This window comes from Schistocerca cancellata, chromosome 7, assembly GCF_023864275.1.
Source record: "Schistocerca cancellata isolate TAMUIC-IGC-003103 chromosome 7, iqSchCanc2.1, whole genome shotgun sequence".
Lineage (NCBI taxonomy): Eukaryota > Metazoa > Arthropoda > Insecta > Orthoptera > Acrididae > Schistocerca > Schistocerca cancellata.
The window spans coordinates 577,843,710-577,856,236 of record NC_064632.1 but is presented as its reverse complement, the minus strand read 5'-3'; the positions used below and the strand labels follow the sequence as shown (position 1 = coordinate 577,856,236).

At 44.7% G+C, this 12,527-nt stretch overlaps 1 protein-coding gene across 1 annotated transcript in view; it reads right to left on the bottom strand.

Annotated features, from left to right (window-relative positions):
- Positions 1–12,527, bottom strand: part of LOC126091853 (eukaryotic translation initiation factor 2A) — a 189,465-nt gene that overhangs the window by 142,684 nt on the left and 34,254 nt on the right. Inside the window, exon 3 of the mRNA XM_049907118.1 lies at positions 4,918–5,036. Within this exon, the coding sequence (XP_049763075.1) occupies positions 4,918–5,036 (119 nt within the window). The remainder of the gene's footprint in view (positions 1–4,917; positions 5,037–12,527) is intronic.

Sequence of the window (12,527 nt, the reverse complement as noted above, 5' to 3'; positions counted from 1 at the left end):
CCTGAACAAGTTCCTTTCAAAAGAAGGTTCAATTTTAAAAAGGCCAATTGGAAGAAATTTAGAGAACTCATTGATGTAGAAATAACAAAAATCCCACCACAACCTGAGATGTACGACTCTTTTGTCAAACTCGTTCAGAAGGTGTCTAGGAAACCAATACTGCGGGGATGCAGAACACAGTATATTATGGGACTGTTTGAGGACGCAAAGCCACTACTGGAAAGATACCAGAAACTCTTCGATAATGACCCATTTAATGATGAGACACTCCTAGCAGGTGATGAACTCATGTCAGTCATAGCTGAGAACTGCAAAGCCAAATGGTGTAACCTCGTGGAGAACCTGGACATGAAAGTGAACAGTAGGCGAGCTTGGAAACTGTTAAAGAACCTTAATGGTGACGCCATAAAGTCAAATGATAAATTTACTAAAGTCACATCAGACCAAGTCGCCGCTATACTCCTTATGAATGGCAAAACCCATGGCAGAAAGTACCAGGAACCATTAGCACGTGATCCGGCAGAGGAAAATCATCACCTCAAGGCACCATTTACAATGTCAGAACTTACTGCAGCCATTTCCAGCTTGAAGATTAACGGAGCTCCTGGTATCGATGAACTTAGAGTCGAGCAAATTAAAAACTTTGGCAGTAATACCCTACAGTGGCTGCTAGATTTGATAAATGCATATGTAGAAAGGCTCCATATTCCAAAGATGTGGAGGAAAACCTGAGTGGTTGCGCTTCTGAAACCAGGAAAGGACTCTGATGATCCAAAAAACTTCCTACCTGTGTCTCTTTTATGTCACTGTTTTAAGATCTTGGAACGCCTGACGGTAAGTCACATAGAAAGCGTCTTTTAACAACAGATCATCCCACAGCAGGCAGGTTTCCGACCAGGCAAATCGTGCTGCGGTCAAGTTCTGAACCTGACCCAACATATCGAGGATGGGTTTGAGAGGAAAGAGATCACGCGAGTGGCATTTATAGACCTTTCGGCTGCATATGATACTGTAAACCATTGGAGGCTCCTTAGGAATGTATATAATGTGACAAGAGATTACCATTTAACATCACTGATAGGTACTTTCCTGCATAATATGAGATTTTTCGTCTGTCTCCAGGGCAAGAAGAGCAGGTGAAGAAATCAGAGGAATGGCCTACCCCAGCTCTGTATAATATATATACAAATGACCAACCAGTGCCAAACATCAAGCACCAATTTATGTATGCCGGTGACACTGCAGTTGCAGCCCAAGGTAACAATTTTATGGATGTAGAGAAGAAATTAACCAGTACCTTAGAAGCTCTCTCCCAGTATTATGATGCAAACCACCTAAGGCCGAACCCTTCCAAGAGCAGGTATGTGCATTTCATTTAAAGAACAGGGAGGCAAATCGTGAATTAAATATAATATGGAGAGGTGAACGTCTCGAGCATTGTAAAACGCCCAAATATTTTGGTGTCACATTGCACCGCACACTGACCTATAAACATCATTGTAATGCCACAAGGGAAAAAGTCTCAACTAGAAACAACATCATCAGGAAACTAACAAGCGGATCCTGGGGTGCAAACCCAAAAGCCCTGAGAACTTCAGCCCTTGCGCTCAGTGTGTCAGCTGTGAATACGCCGCTCCAGTATGGTCTGCATCAACACACGCGAGAAAAGTTGATGTCGTGGCGAATGAAATGGCACGGATTGTTACCGGATGCGAGGCCAACCCCAGTGCACAAGATGTACTTAAGCATGGGGATCACACCGCCCAACATACGACATGACATCGCTTCCGAAGCCGAAAAAACCAAGCAAGAAAAGGACATGCGTCACCCTTTATATGGACACCAGCCTGCTGACCGACGGCTTTGTTCGAGGAAGAGTTTCCTGTCACGTACCCGAGCCCTGGAAGGGTCGGCTGCAGAGAATCATGTGAAAAGGTGGGAAATCAACCTGAGAAACCCGCATAAAGATGTAAAAGAAGAACTGGCGCCTGGTGGAGACCTACCATACACAGTCTGGAGAACCCTAAACTGTATGAGGGCAGAAGTGCCAAAGTGTAAGACAAACCTGCAGCAATGGGGTTTCCTAAAAGAGAATGAGAACACTCTCTGTCTGTGTGGTTCTGTCCAGGATCCTCAACACCTGCCTATCTGTCCATATTTAGACCAGCCCTGCACAATGAATGACTTATGGGAGGCAAATGACAAGGCCATATTGGCTGCTGATTTTTGGAAGTCTGAAGTCTAGTTCCGGACATGGAAAGTAAGTACGTATTACAATTTGTGTGTGCATTAGCATACCAGCTACTTCAAATATGCCTTCAAGGCATATTCTGCTAAGGTCTATGACTGAGCAATGTAAAATTACTTTTAATGTAGTTTGAGACCCAACCAAGTGGCATGCTTTTTCTGCAGTAGCTAGTAACTAGCAAGTGTCCATGAGGAACAAGCAGGTCTTTTTCAGACTCACTAACCACGTGTTCATTGATACACAAAACACTGCAGTTAATTTTATCAAGCCAGTATTGTAGATCACTGACTTTACCTCTAAGAGATTGTACATTTACACGAAAAAAGAGAGCTTCAGTACAGAAAGGTATTTTGATTTCACCATGTCTTACACAATCATTTAATTAACTGAGTGATCTACAATGGCACCATTATCTAAATGAATTAGTCTGCTGCAGTTTTCTGTTAATGTGGTTCCTACCCTTCCTTCCCTTGTAATGTAGTTTTCCCTTAAAAAATGAGGTACACTAACATGCACAGAAAGACTGTCTCTTAAAATGAGACTGTTGCATTCACAAATTTCTTGTACAATTATGTTTATCTTTTGACACACAAGTTTCTCATGTTCAGTGTGCTGAGTTTTCTCTAGTCTACTAATATCTATCACATTTCATTTTGCTAAGTGGAGTATAGTTGTGTGATTTTTAACACTGGTTTTAAGGATCTCTTTGTTAACACATGAATTAAAGATTAGGTCATGTTTATGAGGTATCATCGCAACAACAGTGTTTTCATCTTGTTCATGTCTAAAAAATTCTTCAAGCGTGTTATACAATTTTTGGCTTCATTGTTTGCACCAATCACATAAACAACAAAGTCACTATCTTCAGTATATTCTTATGTTTTGAGATGTCTTCAATAATGTTTTTCATTTTTGTGCCGGATTTCACAATGCCGGTTGCACAAAAGTTCATATTAATGGCCCGTAAAATGCTATCTAACTTTCTTTTGAGGTTGTTCACTAGAAACAGCATGTTGCCTTTCCTAGACAGTTCTTTTTTATTACTTCCATTTTATATTGACTTTAACACGGGCTGAAATGTTCACTTTAAATGTTTATGAAGTCACTGCTGCTTTCCAATAAAACACTATACCTGTTTGTGCATAAGAGATTAGTTTTATACAATGAATTCTGTCAAAAGTGAGGCATGTATTTAATCACTTTGTTAGGCATTTGAAGAGAGCAAGGAAGTGTGTTTGAATTGTTTACACACTTTTGGCTGTTACTTCCACTGGGAAGAATGCCTGTATTGTTTACACACTGATGGCTATTTTTCTTCACTAGCACACTGTAAACATTTCTGCATATGAATATATCATATCATTTGTTGTTTTCCATATCACTTTTGTAGCTTGTAAATTGCTTTGAATACTACTTGAAGCCAATGTTTGTAACTCACAGCTTTCATTTCTATAATTAGCATTTTCTCGCCTCAGAATATCAACTTGCTGAAGGCTTTTTAAACATTCATTTAATTCCTCAATTGCACCTTTACACTAATCACAAACACAGTTTTCTGTAAAGTAAATATAACCTTTGGTCATATCAATATTACTTGACACCATCTATAAAGAATTTAACAACAAATTTGTGTAAATTATGCCTTTTACTGGTAAATGAAATGCATTTTTCTTTTCTGTAATGGCAATAATATTGTTATTACTACATGACCGTCACTGTACATAGGTAACACTCAAAACTGATAACTTTTAATGTGGATACATTAGAGGTGGCTACATGGTCAAGCAACTAAATGCTGATAATAAAGAAAAAATCTCATCCACCAACAATGTGCCACTGCTGTCATTTAGCTGTACCTATGTCCAATCATTTCCATAAACACACAAAATATACACTACCTTATTTAATGCAGCTTTCATTGGCATTATCAGCTTATGAACACATCGTGCATCCATTATTTTGATAACTATCTTTGTCTAATGAAATCTCTCAGGTTTACTAGGCCTGATTAATTAATGGTGTGCTTAGGGTATTCTGCTGAGTTATTGGATCCTTTTCCATCAGAACGGAAATAATAGCTCGGCAGAACATTTGAAAGCACACCGTTTATCCCGTATCTTTCCTCTTTTTTTTTTTTTCAGTTTGTTTGTAAATCTCATCTCATTCATAAACTGCAGCTATCCTGTAATACATGCAGAGGAGTTTCTTATAGTGCCTTTTGCACAGCCATAAATACGGATGCAATCATTCTGATAATATTTCAGACAACAAGAGCACACTGCACCATCGTAACTAATTAAAGACTGCAGCATGTCAAAGACAACATTCTTGGAATTCCAATCTGAGCTGCCCGAGATGGCGGTCAGATGTGCATGAGGTGTGCTTGCTTGTATGAAGGAATGTGCGTATGTATTTCCTTTTCTGTAGAAGGCATTGGCCAAAAGCTAATGTGTAAGTGTCTTTTTGTTGTGCCTATCTGCAACTGAACTTGTCATCTTTACAGTGAGCAGCAATCTATCTTTTCCTTATATTGTTGATATTCAAACCTGAAGTTTGCTTTAGTTGAACAATACACAATGATAAAAATTTCAAATTTATATCTAGATGGCCTTTATTAAAAATAAAGATTTTTCAAAAAAATTGAAGAAAGAAAGGACATAATTTGTTACCCATGTACTGCTCCCAAGTCATGATGTATGTCCCTTTTGGTGAGAATGTGATATTGGAAACTTTTGGTCTTGGAATTTCTGCCAACACTTTCCACGTGTTTGTGCTGGCAATCTTCACACTAAAACATAAAATAAATGAAAGAATATAAATATATAGTTTTAACTTGTCTATCATCATTTGTATACAGTTTTGGAGTTCCTATTTATTTCCTCTACCAAAGTCTGCCTTGAAACTAATCCTACGACCAAGCAAGCAAAAAATATAAATGGTACACAATAACTTATTAATGGTGTACAAACTATTTTAAAACACAATAAAAGTAAAGAAATCCAAATATGTTATAGGATCAAAAATTAAATTTAGTGAGGACATCCAAAACAACTTCAGAAAATCTACAAACTGTTATGTTATACAAGTGAATCATAAACAACTGATGATTCATACTGCTTCACAGATTACAAAACCCTCAGCTCTTATTATTAGTTTTTCGTTGGGAGACTGCCCCCCCCCCCCCCCCCCCCCACCTCCCACCTCCTACTGCAAATATCGAAAGTGATACCTTTGTCGAAAAGTGGTACTAAGCGTAAAGTTGAAAATTATTAATCCTTTTTACTCCTCTCAATATTCTCTAAAGTAACTGACAAATTAATGAGACAATGAATCACCACATACTTAAGTGACCGCAGTCTACTGAATAATAATCAGCGTGGCTTTCAAACAGATAGAAGTACAGAAACAGCGATACTGGATTACACCTTTGAAATAGTTAGAAACTACCAATAAAAGGATAGAGGTCTCTTAACCGTTGGCAGTTCAATCATATAACAAATAATGGTACCCCTTAGTGAAATAGCAGTAGGGCAGAAGAAGGAACACCAGGTGCACGCAGTGTGTATACCAGGGGGCCTCATGCAACAAGTTGAAGAGACTATCCTAGCAGCCACTGAGGGAATAGGGTGCAGCCAACTGCAGATTGTGGTGCACTTTGAAACAAAGGATGTATGTCTTCTGGACACTGGAATTGAATAATACCTGCATCTGGCAGAAGAGGTTGAGAAGCTCACAATTTACAGCATTGTCCCCAAAAATACATTTACATGATTACTCTGCTATTCACAATAAAGTGCCTGGCAGAGGCCCCTGGTTCGGAGTCGAGTGGAAGGATTGAGGGTTCTGTGTCTTCTTGGACTTGCACCATAGTGTTGAGAGCTGTAGAGTCAGCTGTGCACTACACATTAGAGGCTGCTACACAGGTAGTGGACAGTATGTGGGGGTGCACAGAAAGGTTTTTTGGATTGGGCAGCCATCCATCCAGTCCAGATAACAATAACAGTAGGAAACCCAGAAACATCAGTGTAAGATCGCAAGAAATGACTCCCACAAGTGAGAGTATTAAAATAGTAAACTGCCACAGCATTTGCAATGAGATGCCAGAATTTGAAGTGCTCATGAGAAGCAGTGAAGCTCCTGTAATACTAGGTATAGAAAGCTAGTTAAAACATGAAGCCGACAGTAGTGAGATTTGTGGGGGAAATTTAAATATATATCAAAAGGACAGGCAAATGGGGAAATGGAGGTGACGTATTTGTCACAGTAGACGAGACTCAAATCCATCGAGATAAAAACTCGAGCTGCATGCGAGATTTTTGGTAAAGATTCAGTATCAGTGGGCATATAATTATAATTGGTTTCTTTTACAGACCACCTCTTGATGTAACTGAAAAGTTTAGAGGTAATGGAAAGTTTAGAGAAAACTTCAGTTCACTTGTACATAGACTCCCTGTTCATGCTGTAACCACTGGTGGCAACTTTAATAATTAATCAACTGGAAGAATCGTTTTCCTTTTTTTTTTTTTTTTTTTTTTTATGGTTTTAGGGCGCAAAACTGCTAAGGTCATTAGCGCCCGGTCTGTGACTTAGGAAACAGTAAAAAAACGAAAACGGAAACTAGCAGCAATGGGAACAAAAGTGATAAAATTGGAGAAACTAAAAGCAGAAGGAAGGCTGAAAAATTCACTACAGAAGGGGGTTGGTTGTCCCAAAAAAACCTTCAAATGACTGACGACATTTTACTGGCACGAATGAACGCTAGAATGCGATCGGCCGATCGCGTGTCATCTGCTAAAATTGACGATATATCAGGCAACAGCTGTAGACGGGCGCGTAACGGAGTAAAATAGGGGCACTCAATTAAAAGGTGTCTTACTGTCCACAACTGAGAGCAGTGGGGACAGAGTGGGGGAGGATCGCCGCTTAAAAGATGTCTATGGCTAAAAAGACAGTGCCCTATCCGGAGTCTAGTTAAAATTACCTCCTCCCGACGACGCGTTCGGGAGGAAGAGGTCCAAGCACAAGGAAGAGTTTTCACGTCCCGCAATTTATTTTAGGGAAGTGTCGACCAGTGCGCGTGCCATAAATGAACAACACGATGATATAAAACGCTCCGTAGATTGGCGACGGGAATCGATGGAATAGCTAGCCGAAGAAGAGAGACTGCAGCCTTGGCTGCAATATCGGCCGCCTTATTTCCGCAGATACCAACGTGTCCCGGGAGCCAGAGGAACGCCACCGAGACGCCCCCCAGGTGGAGCAAGCGCAGACAGTCCTGAATCCGGTGGACCAGAGGGTGCACAGGGTAAAGAGCTTGGAGACTGAGGAGAGAGCTGAGAGAATCGGAGCAGATAACGTACTGTATCCGCTGATGGCGGCGGATGTAGTGGACAGCCCGGAGAACAGCGTAAAGCTCCGCAGTATAGACCGAACACTGGTCGGGAAGCCGAAAGTGATTTGAGGTGTCGCCAACAACATAGGCACTCCCTACACATAACGATGTTTTCGAGCCATCGGTGTAAATAAAGGTGGCTTCCGTCATTTGTGCACACAGAGCAGCAAATGCCCGACGATAAACAAGTGAAGGGGTACCATCCTTGGGAAATCGACAAAGATTACAGAGCAGGCAGATCCGGGGACGGAGCCAGGGCGGTGCTGTACCCCAAGTTGTCAAGAAGGTTTTAGGAAAGCGGAAGGAAAGAGAATGGAGCAGTTGACGGAAGCGGACTCCCGGTGGTAGTAGGGAGGGGGGGGCGGCCTGCATACCCTACATCAAAGGAGGCGTCGAAAAATAGGTCATGGGCTGGATTAGCAGGCATGGAAGACAGATGGCTGGCATAACGGCTCAGAAGGACTGCTAGCCGATTGGACAGCGGAGGTTCAGCAGTCTCAGCATAAAGGCTTTCCACAGGGCTGGTGTAAAAAGCTCCAGACACTAAACGTAATCCACGGTGGTGGATAGAGTCGAGACGCCGAAGAATAGACGGCCGAGCAGAGGAGTAGACTATGCTTCCATAGTCCAATTTCGAGCGCACTAAGGCGCGATAGAGGCGGAGAAGGACCACTCGGTCCGCTCCCCAGGAGGTACCATTCAGGATACGGAGGGTGTTGAGGGATCGCAGACAGCGAGCCGAAAGATACGAAATGTGGGAGGACCAGCATAGTTTTCTGTCAAACATAAGACCCAAGAATTTAGCGACGTCGGAAAACGGAAGGTTGACAGGTCCTAGATGTAAGGAGGGTGGAAGAAACTCCTTACGTCGCCAAAAATTAACACAAACGGTCTTACTGGGAGAAAAACGGAAGCCGGTTTCGACGCTCCAAGAGTGGAGGTGATCGAGACATCCTTGAAGACGTCGTTCAAGAAGGCTGGTCCGTTGAGAGCTGTAGTAGATCGCAAAATCGTCCACAAAGAGGGAGCCCGAGACATCAGGAAGGAGACAAGCCATAATTGGATTGATGGCAATGGCAAACAGTACAACACTCGGCACGGAGTCCTGGGGTACCCCGTTTTCTTGGGAGAAAGTACGGGAGAGAGTAGTGTTCACCCGCACCCTAAATGTGCGCTCTGCCATAAATTCGTGAAGAAAGAGGGGCAGCCGACCTCGAAAGCCCCAAGAGAACAGTGTGCGGAGGATACCTGTCCTCCAACAGGTATCGTATGCTCTCTCCAGATCAAAAAATATTGCTACTGTTCGGCGTTTATGGAGAAAATTATTCATGATATAAGTGGAGAGAGCAACAAGATGGTCAACGGCAGAACGATGCTTTCGGAATCCGCATTGGGCAGGTGTTAAAAGACTGCGGGATTCCAGCCACCAAGCTAAACGGTAATTCACCATACGCTCCAAAACCTTACAGACACTACTCGTGAGAGAAATGGGGCGATAGCTAGAGGGGAGATGTTTGTCCTTTCCAGGTTTCGGAACGGGAACGACGATAGCTTCCCGCCATCGTCTGGGAAAAGTACTGTCGGTCCAAATTCGATTATAAAGGCGAAGGAGGTAATGCAGACTATGGGTTGATAAATGCAGCAACATTTGGACGTGGATACCATCCGGTCCTGGGGCGGAGGAGCGAGAAGAAGAGAGTGCATGTTGGAGTTCCCGCATGGAGAAAACAGTATTATAGCTTTCGCGATTTTGAGAGGAGAAAGCAAGAGGTCGCACTTCCGCTGCACGTTTCTTCGGGAGAAACGCTGGCGGGTAATTAGAAGAGCTCGAAATCTCAGCAAAGTGCTGACCCAACGAGTTAGAAATTGCGATGGGGTCCACGAATGTATCATGCGCGACAGTGAGCCCAGAGACCGGGGAGAAACTAGGTGCGCCTGAGAACCGTCGAAGCCGACTCCAAACTTCCGAGGAGGGAGTGAAGGTGTTAAATGAGCTAATAAAGAATTTCCAGCTTGCCTTCTTGCTATCGCGGATGATGCGACGGCATCGCGCACGGAACTGCTTATAGCGGATACAGTTGGCCAAAGTAGGATGGTGGCGGAAAACGCGGAGAGCATGTCGCCGCTCACGTATTGCATCACTGCATGCCTCGTTCCACCAAGGAACTGGGGGGCGCCGGGGCAATTCGGAGGTGCGTGGTAATGAATGTTCCGCAGCCGTAAGAATAACGTCGGTAATATGTGTGACCTCATCGTCGATGCTGGGAAAGTGACGGTCATCGAATGTCGCTAGAGACGAAAAAAGTGTCCAATCAGCTTGGCCAAACTTCCATCATCGCGGGCGCATGTATGGCAGTTGAGGCTGCAGTCTAAGGACACATGGAAAGTGGTCACTTGAGTGTGTATCATCAAGGGCGAACCATTCAAAGCGCCGAGCTAGTGGAACAGTACCGACCGCAAGGTCCAAATGAGAGAAATTTGTCGTGGAGGCAGATAAAAATGTAGGGATCCCAGTGTTGAGGCAAACTAGATCTGCTTGGTGGAAGACGTCTAGCAATAGTGAGCCACGTGGACAAGGATGTGGAGATCCCCAAAGCGGGTGGTAGGCATTGAAGTCCCCAACCAGCAAATAGGGGGGTGGAAGCTGACCAAGAAGATGAAGGAGATCAGCTCGTGCCATTGGTGTTGACGATGGAATGTATACAGTACAAAGAGAGAACGTGTATCCGGAAAGGGAAAGACGGACGGCGACAGCTTGGAAGGAAGTGTTTAAGGGGATTGGGTGATAATGGAGAGTATCATGGAGAAGAATCATGAGTCCTCGATGGGCTGGAGTGCCTTCAACAGAGGGGAGATCATATCGGACGGACTGAAAATGAGGGAGAACAAAGCGGTCATGGGGACGCAGCTTTGTTTCCTGAAGACAGAAGATGACCGGCGAGTAGGATCGACAATTCATCCCTATTGGCTCGAATGCCGCGGATATTCCAGTGGATAATGGACATGGGGTGAACAGAAAATGGAGGAACGTGACCACAGTTGCTGTCAACTCAAAGACTGCTCGGAGCTAGCGACCGACAGCATGGAATGGCATTCAGCCGAAGGCAGAAGATCCTGATCCATAGGTTGGTCAGGAGCAGCTCCTGCCACCAGCGATCGGCCAGTTGACCGGCCACCAGCAGTGCGCCTCGGCGACACAGAAGACGGCCGAGGGCAATTTCCGCCAGGTGGTGCTGTAGACGGGACACGCCTTGGCGGAGAAGGAGAGGAACTGGGTTTCTTTGTAGCCTTCTTAGAAGTATGATGTTTAGATGAAGGAGGAACCGACGGTTGGGAAGCCGCGGCACGTAAAAACTCTTCACGAGTATGCTCTTTTTTGGAAGGCTTGGTGTCTGACTTTTGGGCTCGAGATTTAGCAGAACCCGATGAAGGGTGAGCCATAGAGTGGGCAGGTGAAAGTGGTGAGGTTGAACGGGCGATCTTTGCGCTGGCCGATCTGACGACCGTGGCACTAAAGGTGAGGTCGCAAGTCTGCGTGGCCGCCTCCTTTGTGGGCCGAGGAGAAGCAAGGACAGTGCTGTATTTTCCTGTCTGAGGCACGGTGGGCTGGCGACTGGCAAATAATTTTCGAGCAGCAAAGGTCGACACCTTTCCCTTCACTCTTATTTCCTGGATGAGCTTTTCGTTCTTAAAAACGGGGCAATCTCGAGAGGAAGCAGCGTGGTCACCCATACAAGTTGATGCAGCGAGGGGATGGAGGTGGACAAGCACCCTCATGGGCATCCTTGCCACACGTAACACATTTGGCCGGATTGGAACAGGACTGGCTGGTTGGTGTGATTGAACCGCTGACACCGATAGCAATGCGTAGGGTTTGGGACATAAGGGCGAACGGAAATTATCTCATAACCTGCTTTGATTTTCGATGGGAGTTGAACTTTGTCAAATGTCAAGAAGACAGTGCGGGTTGGAATGATGTTCGTGTCAACCCTTTTCATAACTCTACGAACAGCCGTTACGCCCTGGTCAGACAGGTAGTGCTGAATTTCTTCGTCAGACAATCGATCGAGGGAGCGTGTATAAACGACTCCACGCGAGGAATTTAAGGTACGGTGCGGTTCCACCCGGACAGGGAAGGTGTGGAGCAGAGAAGTACGCAGCAATTTTTGCGCCTGGAGGGCACTGACTGTTTCTAACAACAGGGTGCCATTCCGTAATCTGGAACAAGACTTTACAGGACCTGCAATTGCGTCGACACCTTTCTGAATAATGAAAGGGTTGACCGTGGAGAAGTCGTGACCTTCGTCAGACCGAGAAACAACAAGGAACTGTGGCAACGATGGAAGAACTGTCTGTGGCTGAGACTCAGTGAACTTAACGTTTGTGAGCAGACATAGTGGAAGGTGAGGAAACCATTGCGGAAGAATCCCCCATGATTACCAGCGTCTCCGATGGCGCGCTCCTCCCTTGTGGGGGCCCTCACTGAGGGCACTCCCGCCTTAGGTGATTGTTCACACCTCAGGTCACACCTCCCGACAAACGGACGGAGGGACCAATCGGCACTTTCGGAAGGTATCAGCTCAGGTAATCACCCCTCCCTGGGCCTGGCCGTTACCAGGGGGTACGTACGTGTCCTACCTGTCTACCCGGGGCGGGGAATTACGCATTACCCCGTCACCGGCTACGCATGGAAGTGCGTGGGTCGGCCTTCAGACACGCACAGGGAGGAAAAAAGAGAAAGGGAAAGGTAAGAAGAGGGGTCTCAAACGCCGCAGCGGAGAAAAGTGCAGAGAGAAGCGGGAAGGAAAAGAGAAGGACAGAGGAAGGACGAAGACTTGCAAGTATAGAAAGCAAGGAATTTGTAACAGTTTAGAGCGTCCGTCTCCA